Source organism: Adiantum capillus-veneris, chromosome 18, assembly GCF_014529385.1.
Source record: "Adiantum capillus-veneris isolate H3 chromosome 18, ASM1452938v2, whole genome shotgun sequence".
NCBI classification, from domain to species: domain Eukaryota; kingdom Viridiplantae; phylum Streptophyta; class Polypodiopsida; order Polypodiales; family Pteridaceae; genus Adiantum; species Adiantum capillus-veneris.
The window spans coordinates 12,473,205-12,495,949 of record NC_140948.1 but is presented as its reverse complement, the minus strand read 5'-3'; the positions used below and the strand labels follow the sequence as shown (position 1 = coordinate 12,495,949).

General features: G+C 42.0%; 1 protein-coding gene across 1 annotated transcript; it reads left to right on the top strand.

Annotated features, from left to right (window-relative positions):
• Window positions 1-19,799: 19,799 nt before the first annotated feature.
• On the top strand, window positions 19,800-21,448 carry LOC147435239 (uncharacterized). The gene is made up of 2 exons (XM_086487707.1): window positions 19,800-20,746; window positions 21,274-21,448. Exons 1-2 carry the CDS (start codon window positions 19,800-19,802, stop codon window positions 21,446-21,448), a joined length of 1,122 nt encoding a protein of 373 aa, XP_086343833.1.
• Window positions 21,449-22,745: the final 1,297 nt, after the last annotated feature.

Below are 22,745 nucleotides of genomic sequence, written 5' to 3'. Positions count from 1 at the left end.
TCCTCGCATCAAGCATTTCTTCGAATGTAAGTCCATGGCCGCCCTAGCATCATGGCATGAGGAGAATAAATCTTTGGATGGTGTGCTACGAATTCCTGCAGATTGCGCAGCCTGGAAACATATAGATGGAACATGGTCGGATTTTGCCAGGGAAGCTCGAAATTTGCGCTTAGGCCTGGCTATGGATGGCGTAAATCCATTTGGTCAAAGATCAACATCTTACAGTGTATGGCCCGTTGTCATCCTCAACTACAACATTCCCCCGTGGTTGACTACGAAGAAGGGGCACCTATGGCTAAGCTTGATTGTGCCAGGGCGATATAAAGTGGGGAATATGGATGTGTATCTTCGTCCACTATTGGAAGAGCTACAACAATTGTGGATTGGCATAGAGGTGGTGGATATGAGCCGACACACAGGACGACGAAATGCTTTGATCAGAGGCATTCTAATGTGGACCATGCATGACTATCCCGGGCTAACAGAATGCTCAGGTGATCTATTGACACTCCTCACTCAGACACTGTAAATCTTGTTTTTTCTCATAGTTGATCTATTATCATGTGTATACATGCAGGGCTTCAAACAAGCAGATACAGAGCATGTGTCACATGTGGACCTAGACTGAATGCACGTAGGGCACCCTCACTGAAGAAGCAAATCTACGAAGGTCATCAAGCGTATCTTCCAGAGAATCATGTGTTACGCGACGGCTTTTTGGGAAGAGAGCCACCAAGGATGTCTGCACAAGCATGGTTAGAGCAGAAGGAGATGTGCGATGACGGATTGCCTCCAGGGATGAAGAGACTATCTCTATGGTACGAGTTACCATACTGGCCCTGACTCATGATCAATCACTTGCTCGATCCAATGCACATATTCAAGAATGTGGGTAATCTACTATGGGACCATCTGACCGGCAAGAAAGATACTTTGGGAGCTAGAGTTGACCTTAGAAATGTGGATCGTATGGAGCAATATTGGCCGCAAACAGCGTCTGATGGATCGATAAAACTCCCTAAAGCACCATGGACTTTCACAGGATCCCAAGAACGCAAAGTAAAAGAGACCATTCGATCTTTGCGGACCCCCACTGGCGTAATGCACTCACTCCGAACGTGTTTTACTAAAGAAGGAAAGCTTACCGGTTAAGCAAGTGACTTTATTTATAAACGTTTGAACGGCCACTCATAATCTTTGTTCGTTATAGTATAAGTCATACACAGCAGCATGGTGTAAAGGTCGACATTTTAGGGTGGAACGAATCGACAAAAAGCGTTTTACTCAAGATTGTGGAATCATGGCAAAATTTGAACAGTCTAGTCGACGACGTTCCTCTGATGCAGATCCTGTGGTGGCGGAACTCACTTACTTCGGCACGCTGCAAGAGATTTTGAGGATCGATTACAGAGGATTTTTTGTCGACTTGTTCGACGTGCAATGGTTCAAGATAATCATGGAGGGTCGCAATGCTACTGTGCGTAGAGGAGAGTCTGGTTTTCTTGAGGTGGATTCTACTAAGAAATGGACTGACCTAAGAGACACTTTCGTACTACCCGAGCATTGTGAACAAGTAAGTATGTAAATAGTTAACATCCCCCTTTTACAAGTTATGTGCTTGAAAGCTCTCGTGTAAGTTATGTGGCTCTGGCAGGTAATATTTCATCCTACAAAGTCTACATCAAACTGGTGGTACGTCATAGAGGTAGCCCCTCGTAGTGCAAGGACGTATGAAGGCTACCATGTGCCAATCACAACGGCATCAATGGAGGAGATCAGAGAAGATGCTCAATCAGAAGCCGCTGCGGTGGTGCCAGACGAGCATCAAGATGCTACTACTCTATATGGGGTGCATGCAGAGGAGCTACAAAATGAAACAGAGGATATGTGTTTAAACGGAGAGCTCTATATAGATATAAGAAGTTATGCTGAGTTATGCGAGGATGAGAGAGAGATCTCTTAAAGCCACAAATATTGTATTTGAACAATTTTGCTCCGTGTTGTAAAAGCTCTGGCTCTCTAAGTACCTTCCATGGTGTATAACGCTCTTTTCTAATCGTGCTCACATCTTTTGATTGAAAATTCTGAGTTTTCGACTTGCCTCTTCTATCACTCAATTCATTGCGTCATTGTATTTATATGCGTCATTACGTCATTGTATTTAATGGTCTTTGCGTCATTGTCTACTCTATTCATTCAATATTAAGTTTAAATATTCGTGTGTTTAATGCAGGTATGGATGATGAGGAGTTTCTTTCTTCTTTGTCACCGCAGCAGAGACAGTGGTACATGGAGCGTCATCGCTCTGGCGCATCATCGCGCGTTCCTACTCCATCCGCATCTCCCTCTCTTTCAGAGCATTCGGCGCGCTCTGAAGCTTCGGCGTCGATGAGACGAGCTTCACACTCGTCTAGACACCGGTGCTCTAGTGGTGGCGGTGGCGGTTGTTGTGGGGATTCTGCCACCTATGCCTCCACACCGCCTCGTGTTCGACGAGGCTCTTTACCCTCCCCTTCTTTGCCCGCCCCCACACCAGCCACAGCATCGCCATCTACGCCAGGTTTTGCACGGCTGACTGTTCCTAGAAGCTACACACCTCTACCTACTCCGCCAGGAGCCACCCCACTCGACACTCCTCGCTTCGGGGCCCAGACGCCAGTGGAGATACCTGACGTCCGTACCCCCATCGACACGTCGCTAGAGACCCCTGCCGGGACACCCAGGTTCACGCGTCACCGGCCAGAGGGCTTGTCTTACTCCGTCGACTTCAGCGGCGGCATCATCATGGATGATGACGGCAAGAAGGTGATCTCGCGCATGCGTGGTCTTTGCTCTCAGCTGTTTAGACACTACATACTAAACAAATGGAGTGACGTACCAAGTGATTTAAAAAACAGAGTCATCAGCATACTTCATGATGAGTTTCCCGTTCCAACATGGGATCAGCGCTTTAATGAAGACCTGATGATGATTCGAATGCGCGAATACTGCAAACACAAGCATTCCGAAGTGCAAAAAGCAATCAAGAATGGGTGGAACAGGCCAGATTGGCTGGCCAAAGAAGATTGGAAGAATGCAAAGAAAGCAGCGCGCGAGAATCCCGACAAGTGGAAGCAACAAAAGGATGCAGCCAGAGCGCAAGTAGAGGTAGGGAGCTCGCACCACTTGGGGAGCGGTGGATGGGCATCATTTGAGGCCGATTTTGTAAGTGTTTTCGCATTGCTCTTTATGTTCGATAGTTTAGGGTTTATGAGTTTTTTAATTCTAACATAATGAAATCTTTGTATGTTTTGACAGTGGTCGATGACAGGACGTGATCCCACACCGTACGAGCGCGAGTACGCAGGCAGGAAGGGCTTAAACGGCCTGATGGACATTCTTAGTTCTCGCGGCGACATGGTTAGTATTAGGGTTTACTCTTTTCTATTTTTTGTATTGTTTTATAAATGTCGTTATATGTTTATACTTACTGAAAGCTGTCTTATTGTCTTTTTTGCAGAATCCGACAGATACGCCGCTTGGACGCGATGAGACGTCTGACTAGACGACGTCAGTTTAGCCGTAGCTAGATAGCATTAGTTTAGGGTTTCTCATAGCTTATGTATCATGAGACGGATTTTATACGTCTTTTTGAACCATGTATATTATTACATTTGTCACCGCAGTTCCTTTTGCCAATCAATTCTTTATGCATATGATGTTGTACAATTGTCATTATTACATTTGCCAATCAATTCATTTTGCCTATGATGTGCACAATTGTCAATTTTGCAAACAATGCGTCTTGTGGGTGACTATTTTGGGTCTATTATCTACCCTTGCACTTTTTTTAAAAAGTGAATCAAGTACAATATGGTTGATGGGTGGCAGGGCATTCAATGCCCTGTCACCAAAAAAAAAATTCTCTCGGGCGTCGCTATAACCGTCGCTATTTATGGCTCTGTAGCGTCGCTATAGCCATCTGTGTAAACGTCGCTATAACCGTCGCTATGAGCGTCTCTATATAGCGACGCTTATAGCGACACATTTAGCGACGCCTATAGCGACGCTCTCGTAGCGACGCTCTTAGCAACGGTTTTAGTGACGCCGGGGGTTATAAAAACCCAGTGTATTTCCGTCGCTAACAGCGTCACAAGAGCACACAACCTCTTGTAGTGCGCCGAGGTGGCGGGAGACTAACTTCTTTCTCGTTCCTTCGGTGGAAGCTCCTGAGTTCTCCTTTGGGAAGGAGATGCATCATCAGGAAGTAAATTCTTGAGCCCTTCGTATGTATTCTCTTCTTCTTCCCAAATCGGAGAGAGACCTCTTTTGCAAGTCTCACAAGGAGGCTTCCTAGGTGTTCTCTCGTCATGGTGGTGAGCTTGGAGAATCCCGTGAGCACGGAGCTGCCGTTGCACTTCACTTTGGAGAGATGGATTGCCCATGGCTTGTTGAAGCCTAGAAACAAGATAGTTAACAAGCATCGTAGCATCATTAGTAGCTTGCTCATTAGCAAAATCAAAGTTATCAACATTAATTTCACTCTCTTTATTATTGTCAGCCATTCTAACAAGTTTTAGGTGTAAACTTTTTAGGTGTACTTTGGCACTTCAAGCCCTAGTTGCTACTCCTCTTTACCCCTTTAGAAAAAGCACTCAAGCTATTGTACTCGTGGCTCGAATACCATTAATTGCAAGGAATAGAAGAGAGGGTCGTTCAACACCAAAACAGCACCGGCTGCTGTCAAGCTTCTAATAGCTCAATAGTGGTTAAGCCTTAGGCAAGCCCTGTAGGGCTCCACTATTAAGATCATATCTCTCGACGGTGATGCCCCGTTAACTGCACGAAGGCAGGCGCACTGCAAGGCTGAAAAATCCCTATTCTACTTACTCACAGGCAATTAATAATACCAACCATTTATAGCTAGCTTGAGGACCTCCCTTCTTGAGCAAGAAAAGAGAAACCTTGTGCTCTGATACCAATGTAACGTTTAATGGCCTAAAAACTTGTGTGTAGCGGAAATTAGCATGAACATAGTGGGCATTTCATCAGAATATATTCCTAAAGAGAATTACAAGAGTGCTTGGGTGGAGAGAGCAACAAAAAGCATAACACCTAGTTAGATAGCATGAACAATACTTTCAAAAGAGAGAGAAATTAAGCTATTGACAACAATTGAGGACCGGATTTTCATGGAGCCGGTCCCCCCTCCAAAAGGCTTTGTATTATGGTTTCTCCCATCAAGAGAGACATTGTACAATACAATTCTTTGTGTTCCTTCAAGACTAGCTAGTGCAATGAAGATGAAAGCTTCATGCACTAAGAAAAACACTTATCAAACACAACATCAATTATCCCCGGTCTCAGACCCAAGACCTCACACACCTTCGAAGATGGTGAGAGCTAGCAGGGTATGAGAGTAGATTGAGAGGAAGTAGGAGAATTCTTACGAGAAAGATGTACATCTCCTCACATAATCACTCATATTAGCATAGCTTAACTTAGTAATTATCATGTGTCCCCCTTCCCCTTTTGTGAGAGCTTTAGGTAATTTAATAATTCAACTAAACTCTCATTGGACCCCTTTGCCTCGTGGCTAATAGCAATCACGGAAGCCATTGGGCTGCTGAATGCTCATTGGACCCCTTGGGAGACTATCCAATAGTCTTCTAGAGGACTTAATTCTCATTGGTTCTTTTATTAAGTGTTTTTGAATTAATTAAACTAGGTTTACTCAAGCCTAATTCTCATTGGTCCACCTCCAAGGCCATCCAATAGAAATTGAGCACACCTTGTGGGCATCTGGCCTAGGGAGCTGACATGTGTCCCTCATTCCCTTTGTGTAAAGGGAGCTTGTGTGTGTGTGTGTAGCTTTCTCTCTCATCCCCTACAAGCAAGGCTCGCCCCCTCCTAAGTAGGGATTTGTAAAGACTTTTTTGACACACACAAGCCTCCAATTCCCCCATGGTTGACCTTTGGACACAACCTTTGAATTTTGGAACCTTAGTATTTTGGAAGTCTTAATGGGCTGAACCTTAGGGTCTTGTTAGCCCATTGTTGCACATGGCTCTTTTGCATATGGCCCCCCCTTTGGATCCCTATTTTCCCTCCTTTGGATCCCTAATGTGGCCCGTCTGCTAGCTTAAACAATATTCTAGCTTTTTCTCCCCTTGCACTTCCCCATATTAAATGATCAGTTTAACATGAGAAAATCATTTAGGAGAATTAGATATTGATTATTTTGACAAGGACTCGAGCTCCGCCTTGGTACGTATGCTCTGTCAGGGCCCCCCCCCGGCCTTGCTTGCATTTGTTGCGTTGGAGTCCAGCTCTCTCTCTCTCTCTCTCTCTCTCTCTCTCTCTCTCTCTCTCTCTCTCTCTCTCTCTCTCTCTCTCTCTCTCTCCGCCCGCCCCCCACCTTGCTTGCATGGATGTGGTTTACTTGTGTCCCGCTCTGCAAGCAAGTGGCCAGGCACTGCTGTAGTCGTCCCGCTGCAAACAAGTGGCCAGACAACCGCGCCTACAGGTCTCTCCTGGCCACGGCCAGGCACTGCAACAGACTTCATGTCCGCTCCTGCTCCCGCTAGGATTTGCTGCCCACTTTCTCTCCCTCCTGCTCCTGGTCATGACGTCCCGGAGGTCTCTCACGGTGTTGCTCCCGCTCCTGCTCTTGCCAGGCACACTGTAGTCTCTCACGGCGTTGCTACCCGCTCCTGCTCTCGCCAGGCACACTGCAGTCTCTCACGGTGTTGCTACCCGCTCCTGCTCCCGCCAGGCGCACTGCAGTTTTCATATGCAGGCTCCTTCATAGGTTCATACGCACGTCTTTGCAATCACTACCTCAACCTCCACACCGCCTTCACCTCTTGCTTTTACTGAGAGAGAGAGAGAGAGAGAGAGAGAGAGAGAGAGAGAGAGAGAGAGAGAGAGAGAGAGGCTTTTTTTTACTGTTGTATGAGGCTCATGTAGAACATGTCCTGATTGGGCTAGCCAGCTCTCTAGAATGTGACACAGGCCGACAGAGAAATCCCACACGAGCGAGAGAGAGAGAGAGAGAGAGAGAGAGAGAGAGAGTTATCTTGCTTAAGCTGCTCCCGCTCCTGCTCCTGCCAAGCTTTGCTGCCCGCTCTCTCTCTCCTGCTCCCGCCACGGCTTTACTACCCGTTCTCTCACGCTGTCTTTTTTATTTTTTATTTTAGATATGTAGAGATTGTAGAGATAGGCTCTCTCACGCTATCTTTTTTATTGTAGAAGACAGCAGTGTGTGCAAGCGGAGGCGGGGTGTGAAGCTCAACCAGGTCACTCAGCAGGTAAAGATTTTGATTTTTGATTTGTTATCATTTGTTTTTTCACTCTGAGAGAGAGAGAGAGAGAGAGAGAGAGAGAGACACTACAAGAGGCTCTTCATATTAGTGACGCTCACACAGCGACGCTCCAAAAAAAAATTCCCGACGTCGCTATGAGCGTCGCTATAAGCGTCGCTATGAGCGTCGCAAATTTACAAAGAAATTTGCGACGCTCATAGCGACGCTTATAGCGACGCTCATAGCAACGCCGGCTGGGGTAAAAAAATAACCGAGCGCGCCCAAAAACTCAGATCTCAGATCTGAGTTTTTCGGCGCCCTCAAGCAAGGAGCAGGTAACGCTCTCCATCACTCTCTCTCTCTCTCTCTCTCTCTCTCTCTCTCTCTCTCTCTCTCTCTCTCTCTCTCTTTTTCTTCTCCACACACACACACACACACACACGAGGAGAGGAAGGAGAGCCAGGTATGCTCCTTCCCTCTCCTCATTCTCATGTTCCCTTCCCCTCTTTCTCTCTCCCTCTCTCTCTCTCTCTCACACACACATACACACACACACATAGTGTTTTTGAGAGAGAGAGAGAGAGAGAGAGAGAGAGAGAGAGAGAGAGAGAGTACAAACAAAAACAAAAACGCGCACACACACATACATAAACAAAGAATGCACACACACATTGAGAGGGAAAAAGAGAGAGAGAGCATGCATAAACAAAAAACGCACGCATTGAGAGAGGAAAAGAGAGAGAGAACATGCATAAACAAAAAACGCACACATTGAGAGAGGAAAAGAGAGAGAAAACATGCATACGATCCAAAAAAACGCACACACATTGAGAGAGAAAGAGAGATCTGAAACTAATTTAACGTCGTAGGAAACTAATTAAAATTAAAAGACCTAAAGATCTAGCCGACGAGGAGTTGAACTCAAGACCTATTATTCAAGAGGGAAATGGCATAATCAATCTATCATACTTGGCATGGGTGATAGAAAGGTTATACCATTTATCTCTTTTTATTGGCACACACATCCACACACACGCACACACACAAGAAGAAGAGAGTTATAACGTCGTAGGAAACTATCTTAAAAGACGTTAAAGATTAGGTTATATGTAGACTTACATTAAATTAGATTTAGGTTTATTTTTAACTAGATTTACGTTTATTTAAGCTAGATTTAGATTTACGTTATATTAGATTAGATTTAGGTCTCCATAGACTACGATGCCTGCATGAAGCGGGTGAAGAAAGCCCTCAATGGAATATAGGGTATTGCTGCCTTCACTCATGGTGGGCTCCGTCGATCCAAAAGTACTGGTGAAATGTCTTCAGAAGATAGGGAAGAAGGTGGATCTTCAGGGCGGCAAGAGTCACTACATCCCCGACACAATGACCATCTACACAACCTCTAGTCATTAGACTTATGTTAAATTAGATTTAGCTTTATTTTTAGTTAGATTTACGTTTATTTAGATTTACGCTTATTTACGTTAGATCGAGTCCACGCAAGAATTACTTACGGTTTAGGGTTTAGAGTTAGACGAACAGTGAAAAGATCTACTGTGAAAAGATGTTAAGATGAAGTGAAGTGCTACAGCTAGAGAAGAGGCAAAGGGGTTTTGTCCACTACATGCATTATCATGTAGACGTGGGTGTGTAGATTTCTTGTACCCACAAATATAGGTATTGACCAATAAAGACGAGATTATAACCCGGTGGTTCTGATCTCCGTGCACCTCTAGACCGAGGTGTGTGGGGATTGGACATGACTAGAGAATGTGAGGTAAAGAGAGAGAGAGAGAGAGAGAGAGAGAGCGAGAGAGAGAGAGAGAGAGAGAGAGAGATAAGACGAAGAATGCCAATAGAATATTAAATTTGTTGTCCAGGTTATAAGCTTTTTATCCTCATTATGAGTAGCGACGAGGATGTGGGACCGTCCAACCGAAACACCTATCTCTCAACGAGGGTCTTATGTCCTTGTAATCAATGCAAGCATGCTGTGCGACGGACAAGACGTGTTTCTTTGCAGCACGTTCGCGAATTTGGCGAGTTCGATCCATCTATTATAGATCGACTTGTTGCCAATTATAACTCGTCGGACTCTGACGCTGGCCAACAAGCAGCAATCTTGCAACCCAATAGACGTGTTCGCAGGCGCTTTGGTCAAGCAGCATATGTGAGGCCACAAGATGTAGCCTCTGACAGCTCGGGGGATGATCATGCAGAGCACATTCCCAACGAGGCAATGTTTGAGCCCGAGATTGATGAAATGATCGAGACGATCATGGATTCAGAAAGGCTTATCTATGATGATATGAAAAGTGAAGCCGATACGCCATTGTATAATGGAGCACGTATGTCTAGATTGAAAGCACTCCTGGTTCTTCTCAACATGCAGGCAAAGTTTGGATGGAGTGACACTAGCGTCACAGCGCTTTTCAGGTGATCTATTACAATTAGTTTACTTTAATAGAACTCTAAATGTATAATGATCTGATAGATTTTTACACGACTGTATCATATTTTTATGTTGTGTAGATTGCTGAAAAAGCACATACTACCAGCTGACAATGTGATGTCAGATTCCCGAGATGAAGCAAGAAAGATTTTGCGAAACTTGGGGATGGATTACAATTCTATCCACGCTTGTCCTAATGACTGCATTCTTTTCAGAGGGGAATACATAGACATGGAGAAGTGTCCGAAATGTGATTCCGAAAGATATCGAGTAGATCTCCACGGGACAAAAATTCCACAAAAGGTTTTGCGACATTTTCCTCTGCGTCCTCGCATCAAGCATTTCTTCGAATGTAAGTCCATGGCCGCCCTAGCATCATGGCATGAGGAGAATAAATCTTCGGATGGTGTGCTACGAATTCCTGCAGATTGCGTAGCGTGGAAACATATAGATGGAACATGGTCGGATTTTACCAGGGAAGCTCGAAATTTGCGCTTAGGCCTGGCTATGGATGGCGTAAATCCATTTGGTCAAAGATCAACATCTTACAGTGTATGGCCCGTTGTCATCGTCAACTACAACATTCCCCCGTGGTTGACTACGAAGAAGGGGCACCTATGGCTAAGCTTGATTGTGCCAGGGCGATATAAAGTGGGGAATATGGATGTGTATCTTCGTCCACTATTGGAAGAGCTACAACAATTGTGGATTGGCATAGAGGTGGTGGATATGAGCCGACACACAAGACGACGGAATGCTTTGATCAGAGGCATTCTAATGTGGACCATGCATGACTATCCCGGGCTAACAGAATGCTCAGGTGATCTATTGACACTCCTCACTCAGACACTGTAAATCTTGTTTTTTCCCATAGTTGATCTATTATCATGTGTATACATGCAGGGCTTCAAACAAGCGGATACAGAGCATGTGTCACATGTGGACCTAGACTGAATGCACGTAGGGCACCCTCACTGAAGAAGCAAATCTACGAAGGTCATCAAGCGTATCTTCCAGAGAATCATGTGTTACGCGACGGCTTTTTGGGAAGAGAGCCACCAAGGATGTCTGCACAAGCATGGTTAGAGCAGAAGGAGATGTGCGATGACGGATTGCCTCCAGGGATGAAGAGACTATCTCTATGGTACGAGTTACCATACTGGCCCCGACTCATGATCAATCACTTGCTCGATCCAATGCACATATTCAAGAATGTGGGTAATCTACTATGGGACCATTTGACCGGCAGGAAAGATACTTTGGGAGCCAGAGTTGACCTTAGAAATGTGGATCGTATGGAGCAATATTGGCCACAAACAGCGTCTGATGGATCGACAAAACTCCCTAAAGCACCATGGATTTTCACAGGAGCCCAAAAACGCAAATTAAAAGAGACCATTCGATCTTTGCGGACCCCCACTGGCGTAATGCACTCGCTCCGAACGTGTTTTACTAAAGAAGGAAAGCTTACCGGTTTGAAGTCACACGATTGGCATAATCGCGCTCACATCTTTTGATTGAAAATTTTGAGTTTTTGACTTGCCTCTTCTATCACTCGATTCATTGCGTCATTGTATTTATATGCATCATTACGTCATTGTATTTAATGGTCTTTGCGTCATTGTCTACTCTATTCATTCAATATTAAGTTTAAATATTCGTGTGTTTAATGCAGGTATGGATGATGAGGAGTTTCTTTCTTCTTTGTCACCGCAGCAGAGACAGTGGTACGTGGACCGTCATCGCTCTGGCGCATCATCGCGCGTTCCTACTCCATCCGCATCTCCCTCTCTTTCGGAGCATTCGGCGCGCTCCGAGGCTTCGGCGTCGACGAGACGAGCTTCACACTCGTCTAGACACCGGCTCTCTAGTGGTGGCGGTGGCGGTTGTTGTGGGGATTCCGCCACCGATGCCTCCACATCGCATCGTGTTTGACGAGGCTCTTTACCCTCCCCTTCTTTGCCCGCCCCCACACCAGCCACAGCATCGCCATCTACGCCAAGTTTTGCACGGCTGACTGTTCCTAGAAGCTACACACCTCTACCTACTCCGCCAGGAGCCACCCCACTCGACACTCCTCGCTTCGGGGCCCAGACGCCGGTGGAGACACCTGACATCCGTACCCCCATCGACACGCCGCTAGAGACCCCTGCCGGGACACCCAGGTTCACGCGTCACCGGCCAGAGGGCTTGCCTTACTCCGTCGACATCAGCGGCGGCATCATCATGGATGATGACGGCAAGAAGGTGATCTCGCGCATGCGTGGTCTTTGCTCTCAGCTGTTTAGACACTACATACTAAACAAATGGAGTGAAGTACCAAGTGATTTAAAAAACAGAGTCATCAGCATACTTCATGATGAGTTTCCCGTTCCAACACGGGATCAGCGCCTTAATGAAGACCTGATGAAGATTCGAATGCGCCAATACTGCAAACACAAGCGTTCCGAAGTGCAAAAAGCAATCAAGAATGGGTGGAACAGGCCAGATTGGCTGGCCAAAGAAGATTGGAAGAATGCGAAGAAAGCAGCGCGCGAGAATCCCGACAAGTGGAAGCAACAAAAGGATGCAGCCAGAGCGCGAGTAGAGGCAGGGAGCTCGCACCACTTGGGGAGCGGTGGATGGGCATCATTTGAGGCCGATTTTGTAAGTGTTTTCACATTGCTCTTTATGCATGTTCGATAGTTTAGGGTTTATGAGTTTTTTAGTTCTAACATAATGAAATCTTTGTATGTTTTGACAGTGGTCGATGACAGGACATGATCCCACACCGTACGAGCGCGAGTACGCAGGCAGGAAAGGCTTAAACGCCCTGATGGACATTCTCAGTTCTCGCGGCGGCATGGTTAGTATTAGGGTTTACTCTTTTTTATTTTTTGTATTGTTTTATAAATGTCGTTATATGTTTATACTTACTGAAAGCTGTCTTATTGTCTTTTTTTGCAGAATCCGACAGATACGCCGCTTGGACGCGATGAGACGTCTGACTAGACGTCGTCAGTTTAGCCGTAGCTAGATAGCATTAGTTTAGGGTTTCTCATAGCTTATGTATCATGAGACGGATTTTATACGTCTTTTTGAACCATGTATATTATTACATTTGTCACCGCAGTTCCTTTTGCCAATCAATTCTTTATGCCTATGATGTTGTACAATTGTCATTATTACATTTGCCAATCAATTCATTTTGCTTATGATGTGTACAATTGTCAATTTTGCAAACAATGCGTCTTGTGGGTGACTATTTTGGGTCTATTATCTATCTTTGCACTTTTTTAAAAAAGTGAATCAAGTACAATATGGTTGATGGGTGGCAGGGCATTCAATGCCCTGCCACCAAAAAAAAATTCTCTCGGGCGTCGCTATAAGCGTCGCTATTTATGGCTCTGTAACGTCGCTATGAGCGTCACTATAGTCTTCTGTGTAAACGTCGCTATATGCGTCGCTATATAGCGACGCTCTCGTAGCGACGCTCGTAGCGACGGTTTTAGCGACGCCGGGGGTTATAAAAACCCAGTGTATTTCCGTCGCTAACAGCGTCACAAGAGCACACAACCTCTTGTAGTGAGAGAGTTTGGTTAATGAAATGAAATGGAATGAAATGGTTTTTTCACTCAAAAAGAGAGAGAGAGAGAGAGAGAGAGAGAGAGAGAGAGAGAGAGAGAGAGACCAAAATGATTGTGAACGTTTTGAGGTAAATTAGGTTAAGGTAGATGAAATGAAATGATTTGTTAAATTAATGTTAGGTAAATTCAAAATAGAGAAAAATAAATGAAATGGACCTATGCGACCAAACTGTTACCAAAATGACCTATGTGACCAAACTGTTACAAAAATTTTGAAGATAGAGATAGAGAGAACAAAATGAAATGGAATGAGAGAGAGAGAGAGAGAGAGAGAGAGAGAGAGAGAGAGAGAGAGAGTACAATCGACCCAAAATTAGGTAAGCTAGGTTAATGAAATGAAATGTGATGTTATAATAACGTGTTTAAAACGCCAAAGTCACCTATGCAACCCTATTGTTTCAAAATTGTGATATTGACGTCTTTAAAAGGCCAAAATGACCTATGAGACCAAACTGTTACAAAATGTTTTGGTTAAATCTGACCTATGCGACCAAACTATTACAAAAATGACCAAAATGACCTATGCGACCAAACTGTTACAAAAATTGTGAAGATAGAGATAGAGAGAATGAAATGAAATGAAATGGAATGAGAGAGAGAGAGAGAGAGAGATTACAATCGACCCAAACTTAGGTAAATTAGGTTAATGAAATGAAATGTAATGTTATAATAACGTCTTTAAAAGGCCAAAGTCACCTATGCTACCAAATTGTTTCAAAATTATGAAATGAAATGAAATGCATTAGAGAGAGAGAGAGAGAGAGAGAGAGAGAGAGAGAGAGATTACAATTGACCCAAACTTAGGTAAGCTAGGTTAATGAAATGAAATGTGATGTTATAATAACGTCTTTAAAAGGCCAAAGTCATCTATGAGACCCAAATGTTTCAAAATTGTGATATTAACGTCTTTAAAAGGCCAAAATGATCTATAAGACCAAACTATTACAAAATGTTTTGGTTAAATCTTTATTTCAATTTATTTATTTTTTATTTTATTTGTTTATTATTTGATTTGTTTTGTTTATTCTCTCACACACACACACACACATAGAGAAATGTTTTATTAAATATAGATGGTAAAAACTAATTCATTAAAATAAAAGATAGAGAAAAAGAAATGAATTGATATTAACGTCTTCAAAAGTCCAAAATGACCTATGAGACCAAAGGGACGGCATTCAAACAAAACAAATGACCTATGAAATGAAATGAAATGCTATATTAACGTCTTCAAAAGGCCAAAATCAACTATGAGTTCAAATTGTTACAAAACTGTGAATCTGATACCATGTCTGGGTGCTTAATCCATCCTCATTTTCACTCTACCTATCGACAGAGTATGGCTCGAATCCTTTGATGTGCTCTTTGGCGATGCTATGTAGCCCCACTCCTCAATCTTGGCCGTCTGGATCTCCGTTGCTTTTGTGAGAGAGAGAGAGAGAGAGAGAGAGAGAGAGAGAGAGAGAGAGAGAGAGAGAGAGAGAGAGAGAGAGAGGAAAAAGACCAAAGAGTAAAAGAAAATTGGGGAGAGAGAGAAAGAAAGAGATGGCAATGAAATGAAATGTTTTGGTAATGCGACGATAGACAGAGAGCTGAAAAGGGTACTTTCACGAACACATGCGTGCATAATACACAACCAAACAAAGAGAGAGAGAGAGAGAGAGAGAGAGAGAGAGAGAGAGAGAGAGAGAAGAAGAAGAAGGAAAAGACAAAAGTGAACTAAATAATAAGTGGGAGAGAGAAAGAGAGAGACGACAAATGAAATCAAATGTTCTGGTAATGGTAATGTGCTCAAAAGAGTACATCTTTGTGCCCCTATACTAGATAAATAGAGAGAGAGAGAGAGAGAGAGAGAGAGAGAGAGAGAGAGAGAGAGAGAGAGATAGGGAGAGTTAAATGTGAGTGACAATTCCATCCAAAGATGTAGATTTTAATGTAGATCTCGGGCTTGATGTAAATGCCTAGAGAAATTCCAATAGACCTTAGAAGGCATGATACTCAAAAGACAATCCCAAGAGAGCCTTCATACTGAACCAAGATGGGATCCTTGTCATACTAGCAATTCCATCCAAAGATGTAGATTTTGATGTCATGGAGAGGGTTTTTTAAGATCTCGAGGTTGATGTAAATGCCTAAAGCAATTCCAATAGACCTTAGAAGGCATGATACTCAAAAGGCAACCCCAAGAGAGCCTTCATACTGAACCAAGATGGGATCTTTGCCTTCACCCTATAAGACACTTGATTTTTCTATACATCATGCCGTGTTTGATAATTGCATGTGCGAGGAGATGATGTTAGCATCATAGAAATAAAAGCATTTCTATTTTATGAGTCTTGAACTCAACCTATTCTTCTAAAGTGTTTTGACAGTGGAACATGTCTCAAAGAAACATGGACTGGTTTGTTTATCATATGATGTGAAGTGAGGGAATCTTTCTTGATGCAATTACATATGCATTACAGTTCAATGATAAACCACAGTTTGATCACCAAAAGGTGACCACATGCTGTAAGTGCCATGACACTAGCATTTATCTACTGTTATTCATAAAGAACTCTGACGAGTTTTGAAATGAAGGCATGAAATTCAAGAGGGCATTTGAATAATCAACATCTTATTCTTAACAATAAGATAAAACACATGATTGTTCTATACAACGTGTCGTGTTTGATAATTGTGGGAGGAGATAACGTTAGCATCATAGAAATAAAAACATTTCTATTTTATGAGTCTTGAACTCAACCTGTTCTTCTAAAGTGTTTTGACAGTGGAACATGTCCCAAAGGGACATGGACTGGTCAATTTTTCATGTGATGCGAAGTCAGGGCATCTCTCCTGATGCAATTACATTTGCATTACAGTTCAAAATAAACCACAGTTTGATCACCAAAAGGTGACCACATGTTGTAAGTGTCATGACACTAGCATTTATCTACTATTATTCATAAAGAACTCTGACGAGTTTTGAAATGAAGAGGGCATTTGAATAATCAACATCTTATTCTTAACATTCTTAGCAATAAGATAAAACACCTGATTGTTCTATACATCGTGCCGTGATTGATAATTGTGGGAGGAGATGATGTTAGCATCATAGAAATAAAAGCATTTCTATTTTATGAGGCTTGAACTCAACCTGTTCTTCTAAAGTGTTTTGACAGTGGAACATGTCCCAAAGGGACATGTAATGGTGTATTTTTCATGTGATGCAAAGTGAGGGCATCTCTTCTGATGCAATTACATATGCATTACAGTTCAAAATAAACCTCTCTCTGGATTTCAAAAAGGGAGAGAGAGAGAGAGCTAGAAATCTATACTGCTTCGAGCACTAATCTAAAGAGACATATTGTAAAGTCAAGTTTTGTGATGAAGTCCTTGAGAAACTACACTTACAGTGTCTCTTATTTTTTTCTTAGGAACTTTATGGCACCTAGGGTATCTGCTAAATGTTTTGGTCATGGATTGGAAGCGATGGAGATAGTATTGGATCACATAATGATTCACTACTCTCCGAAAAACAAAGCTGACTTCTTTAAAAGCATTGTTCGAGGTTTCTTTCCTGGTGTTACTATACAAGAAGCTTGGAGAACCTATGATCACACTTCCATGACTCGAGATGGGGTACCCTTTACCCAGGTGTTTGTCAGAATCCAGAATGATCCCAGTCAATGGTTTTGCAACGTACGCCTTTTGAAAATTCGAGTAAATTTGGGATACTCATATGCCCTCTACCTTGATTCTGAGTTAGGTTGTTGTTCTATATCTGAAGTTTATAGCAAAATTGATGCGCTAAAGAGCATTGTAGGACCTGATAAGATAGAGAATCATAAGGAGCCTATTTTCAAGCGTCCGAGCGCTAAATGCTCTTCTCCCATTTTCAAATGTAGATGGGGTTGATTATGTATTGAGAATAACTTTATCTACTGACAAAAGTGATTCATGAGCATTTTGGTTTGTTTTCCACTTCTCATGCAATCCTTTGTTGTTTTTCACATCTAGATAGAGATGATGTATTTTTTTGATTCTAAAATAGCAAGCATTTTAATTTACAAGCATTCAAACCTTTCTCTTTGGTTGTCACATATCACTTTGCAACAATTGTACTTTTTTGTGTACAGTAAAATGGAGATTAGTTGTGCCATTCCACTGGCTATTGCAACCAACGGCTTGATATCTTCTGGAATAGCTGTAAGTGCATCAGTGGGTAAAGAGGAGATATTGGCATCTCTTCCTATTCGCAATGTGGGTGCAGCAAAGAGAGCTGCTTGAAATGTCGGGAGGAATAGTGCATCAGCTAATGAACGACAGATACTTTCATCTCTTCGTATTTGCAATGTGCGTGCGACAAAGAGAGCAGCTCAACATGTCGAGAGGAATTTTAAAAAGAAAATTATTGAAACCTTGCTAGAGATCAAAGCCTCCTGCAAATAGGATGGAGACAATGCAAACCAATGTCTCTGATGTGGTTGAAACTTTAAGCTCTGCATTGGAGATTGAAAGTGGGATACTATGGAAATTGCGAGAAGAGACAAAAGCATCAAACTTGCAGAGGCTAGAAAGTGAGGCATACATTATAGAGAAACTTTCCGAAGTTGAGGATTCTCAACAGATGATAATGGCATATATTGAGAATCTTTGAAAAGAAGCTTCACGAAGTCAACGTGAATCAAAAGGACGAATTCAAGACAATACACTACGACAAATCGTGCCAAGATTGAGAAGTATCATCAACAAGCTCGGTGCTTTGACAAAGGTTCAAGGTTCAAGACTTTTAGATATCCGAGCTACCTCAAATAAATTAAGTGCTTTGGCTAGATTAGTTCAACCAAAGCAACGTCAAGTTTCTCAACGACCTAGTCCTACTAATGGAAGAAATATGTAATGCTATCCTGTATTTTCATCAAAATGTACTTTTGAATTGAGTCACTATCAATGTGTCAAATGTATTTAGTTTAGAGGATATATAATTAGATGTCCCAGTTTATATTGATTTTTATTATGCATAAGAATATCTTTTAGTGATTGATTAAAATTGTAGCAAGTACAAGTATATTATATTTATATTATATGAGATCTATTTGCACCTGATTTCATAGATGGTATCTGGTACACGTATATTATCGCCTGGTCATGCACGACGTAGTCGACTGTGTGATGATTCGTAAAAGGCGAGGCACCAAATAGCACAAGAGAGAACAATGAATTCACTACAAAGTACTATTGGAACTTTATTGGAGTGCAATGAAAGGCAGAGCATGCATGATGTACATGAAGGAAACTCTGAATCCATGGATGTAGGGACAACAATTAACATAGTAGAAGGAAACTATTCTAAAGTAGAAAAGCATTGTTTGTCCATCCGCTTTGAATATGCAACGTCGCTCCTTTTACATCACAAGTCTATGGGACCAGTTCTATCCAAAAGTGTGTTTTGCACAACTTAGGAAGCTTAGATTATGTTTGCTCCAAATGTGGAGCAAAGTCCTGGAAGGATGAAGGAAAGACTATCCAAATATTTGTGGGTAAATATTGTTGCTCTGATGGAAGAGTTCGATTACTTGCTTTGAGTGAGCCACCAAATGAATTGAAAGATTTGATGAGCTCAACTACAACAAGAAGTAGACAGTTCTCACAAAACATTCGAGGATATAATAATGCATTGGCATTTGTGTCTCTTGGTGCCCATATCGATGAGACTATTAATTATGGTGGGAGAGGTGTATACACTATTAAGGTTCATGGTTCTGTCGATCATAGCATTGGTTCTTTAGCGCCAGTTGAAGGACAAAATGAAGTTCCACTCTTTACACAATTATGTTTTTTTGATACCAAACATGAGTTGCGCAACAGATTGCATCATGTTTCAAATTTAGATCGTAGTATTCTAGAGTGTTTACAATTGATGATGCATAGAGTAAATCCCTATGCAAATGCTCTACGATCTGCTGCTTCTTTGTCTAGAGATGCTATTGTACCCAATTTGAGGATGGTTATTGCGGAACATCGTTGTGATGGTTGGCAATATCTTGCTCCAAGGGGTTCTGAAGTTGCTGCAATTATGCCAGGACAAGGGGATGATATAAATATTGGCTATCGCGGCATTGTATTGAATTTTCGACACGGGGGCTTGAAAAGAATCTCCAGCATGCATCGAGCTTACATGTCCTTATTGTATGTTTTATTATTTCCAAGTGGAGAGGATGGGTGGCATCTTTACTTACAGACTACCGATGGGAAAAAATGAGTCAAAAGCAATATTATGTCTTTCGCTTACAAATAAGAGATGATACAGTGGAGTGTCTTCTTCGAGGGGGTAGGCTATTATAACAGTATGTCGTGGATGCTTATAGTACTCTAGAGGAGTCACGGATTTTGTGGATGCAAAATAACCAAAATATACTTCGTGGTGAAGTGTATCAAGGATTGGTTGACATGGTTGAGGCTAGAGACGGCTTAGAGAGGGCTGAAGGTCAAAATGTTGGCCGTAGAATTATTTTGCCTTCATCTTTTGTTGGAGGTCCAAGGTATATGTGCCAACTACATCAAGATGCAATGGCAATCATTTGTAGTAGGGGTAAACCGGATCTCTTCATCACATTCACATGTAATCCACGATGGAAGGAAATGGATGATGCATTACTACCTGGACAAAGTGTTGTTGATCGTCCTGATTTGACTATACGAGTGTTTTATCAGAAGTTCCAAGATATGATGCATTTACTTATCAAGCAAGCCATTTTTGGAGAGGTGATTGGACATGTTTCACTGATTGAGTTTCAGAAGAGAGGTCTTCCTCATGCTCATATATTGTTGATACTTGCATCCGAATATAAACCCACAGATACATTACACTATGACAAGTTGGTTTGTGCAAAGCTCCTTGACAAGAATGTGTTTCTAGAATTATTTGATGTAGTGAGTCGTTGTAATGTTCATGGGCCATGTGGTCCTTTGAACCCAAGTTCTCCATGTATGGTTGATGGAAAGTGTAGATTCAAGTTTCCACGAACATTTTCTACGTCTACAAATGTAACCGAAAGTGGATATCCTGTGTATATGAGACGAGATGATGGAAGGTTTGTTTCGTCTAAAAATTACAATTTAGATAATCGTTGGGTTGTACCTTATAGTCCTCTCTTATCACTAAGATACCAAGACCATATTAATGTGGATATCTGCTCAACTGTCACTACCGTGAAATATCTTTATAACTATGTCTACAAGGGACATGATCGAGCCACTACTGTTCTTCAAGATTGTGAAGGAGCTACTGATGAGATCAAGAGTTATCTGAATGCACGTTATGTTTCTGTATCTGAGGCTATGTGGAGAATATTTGGCTTCGACATGCATAGTGAAAGGCCAGCTATTCAACGATTGTAAGTACACCTTCCATTGCAAAATATGGTTACATTTCAAGATGGTGATCATGTATCACATTTGCTAGATAATGAGAAAAATAAAAAAACTACCTTGACAAAATGGTTTGTTGCAAATAAAAACTATCCAGAAGCAAATAGCTTCAGATACACTAACTTTCCAAATGGTTGGGTATGGAATAAAAGTCGAAAGGTTGTGAGGGAGCTACTGATGAGATCAAGAGTTATCTCAATGCACGTTATGTTTTTGTATCTGAGGCTATGTGGAGAATATTTGGCTTCGACATGCATAGTGAAAGGCCAGCTATTCAACGATTGTAAGTACACCTTCCATTGCAAAATATGGTTACATTTCAAGATGGTGATCATGTATCAAGATTGTGAAGGAGCTACTGATGAGATCAAGAGTTATCTCAATGCACGTTATGTTTCTGTATCTGAGGCTATGTGGAGAATATTTGGCTTCGACATGCATAGTGAAAGGCCAGCTATTCAACGATTGTAAGTTCTTCAAGAGTTCTTCATAGTGAAAGGCCAGCTATTCAACGATTGTATTCAGCTACTGTTCTTCAAGATTGTGAAGGAGCTATTGATGAGATCAAGAGTTATCTCAATGCACGTTATGTTTCTGTATCTGAGGCTATGTGGAGAATATTTGGCTTCGACATGCATAGTGAAAGGCCAGCTATTCAACGATTGTAAGTACACCTTCCATTGCAAAATATGGTTACATTTCAAGATGGTGATCATGTATCACATTTGCTAGATAATGAGAAAAATAAAAAAACTACCTTGACAAAATGGTTTGTTGCAAATAAAAACTATCCAAAAGCAAATAGCTTCAGATACACTAACTTTCCAAATGGTTGGGTATGGAATAAAAGTCGAAAGGCATGGTCTCCACGACAACAGGGTGTTTCTATTCGAAGAATGTAAAATATTGTACCTACTGCTGGTGAGTTTTATTACCTACGAATGCTTCTCAATATTTGCAAGGGATGTAAGTCTTTTGAAGACTTGTGCATGTATGATGGTCACATTTATGATACATACAAGGAGGCATGTATAGCTAGAGGATTATTGCAAGATGATGAAGAATGGTCACTTTGTCTCCAAGAGGCATCTTTTTTTCAAAATGGAATGCAGTTGAGACAACTCTTTGCAATCATATTAGTCTTTTGTGAGCCACTTCATCCGGCTGCTCTTTGATGTATTGAATTTTGTGAGGACTATGTTTATGCCCTAAGGATGCATATTTCAGATGCAAGTGTGCGATTTGATGTGGCCAAAAATCAAGCTTTGCTTCATATAGAATGCTTTTTGCAACAACATGGCAAGAGGCTTTGCGATTATATGTTGCCTGCAATAGACTCAACAATGGTATCCTTAACTGGAAATGGTGCTATGGCTGAAGAAACAATGTTCAACAGTGATGAACAGTGTAGTATAGCAGATTGTATGGAGACTTCCTTAAATGAGGATCAGCGAGATGCTTACCACCAAGTGCTACAAGCTGTTGACACACATTCAGGCAAGGTATTTTTCCTAGATGGTCATGGTGGCTCAGGAAAAACTTACTTATATAATGCACTTCTGTCACGAGTGCGAGGAAGTTGTAGAGTTGCTCTTGCATTTTGTATTGCAGCTTTGCTTTAGAATAATGGAAGAACTACTCATTCTAGGTTTAAGATACCTTTGGAGCTTCACTCTGAAGCAACATGCAATATAAAGGTAAATAGTCAGCTTGCAGAACTTCTAAGGAATTGAGCTTTACTTATATGGGATGAAGCTCCCATGACACATCGCTATGCATTTGAAGCAGTGGGCAGAACTTTAAGAGATATTATGCAGCGAGATACTTTGTTTGGTGGAAAAGTCATTTTGCTTGGAGGTGACTTTCGAGACAAATACTACCTGTTGTACCAAAAGGTAGTCGTACAGACATTGTAAATGCTTCGTTGTGTCATTATCTCATATGGAAATATACGAAGATACTGTG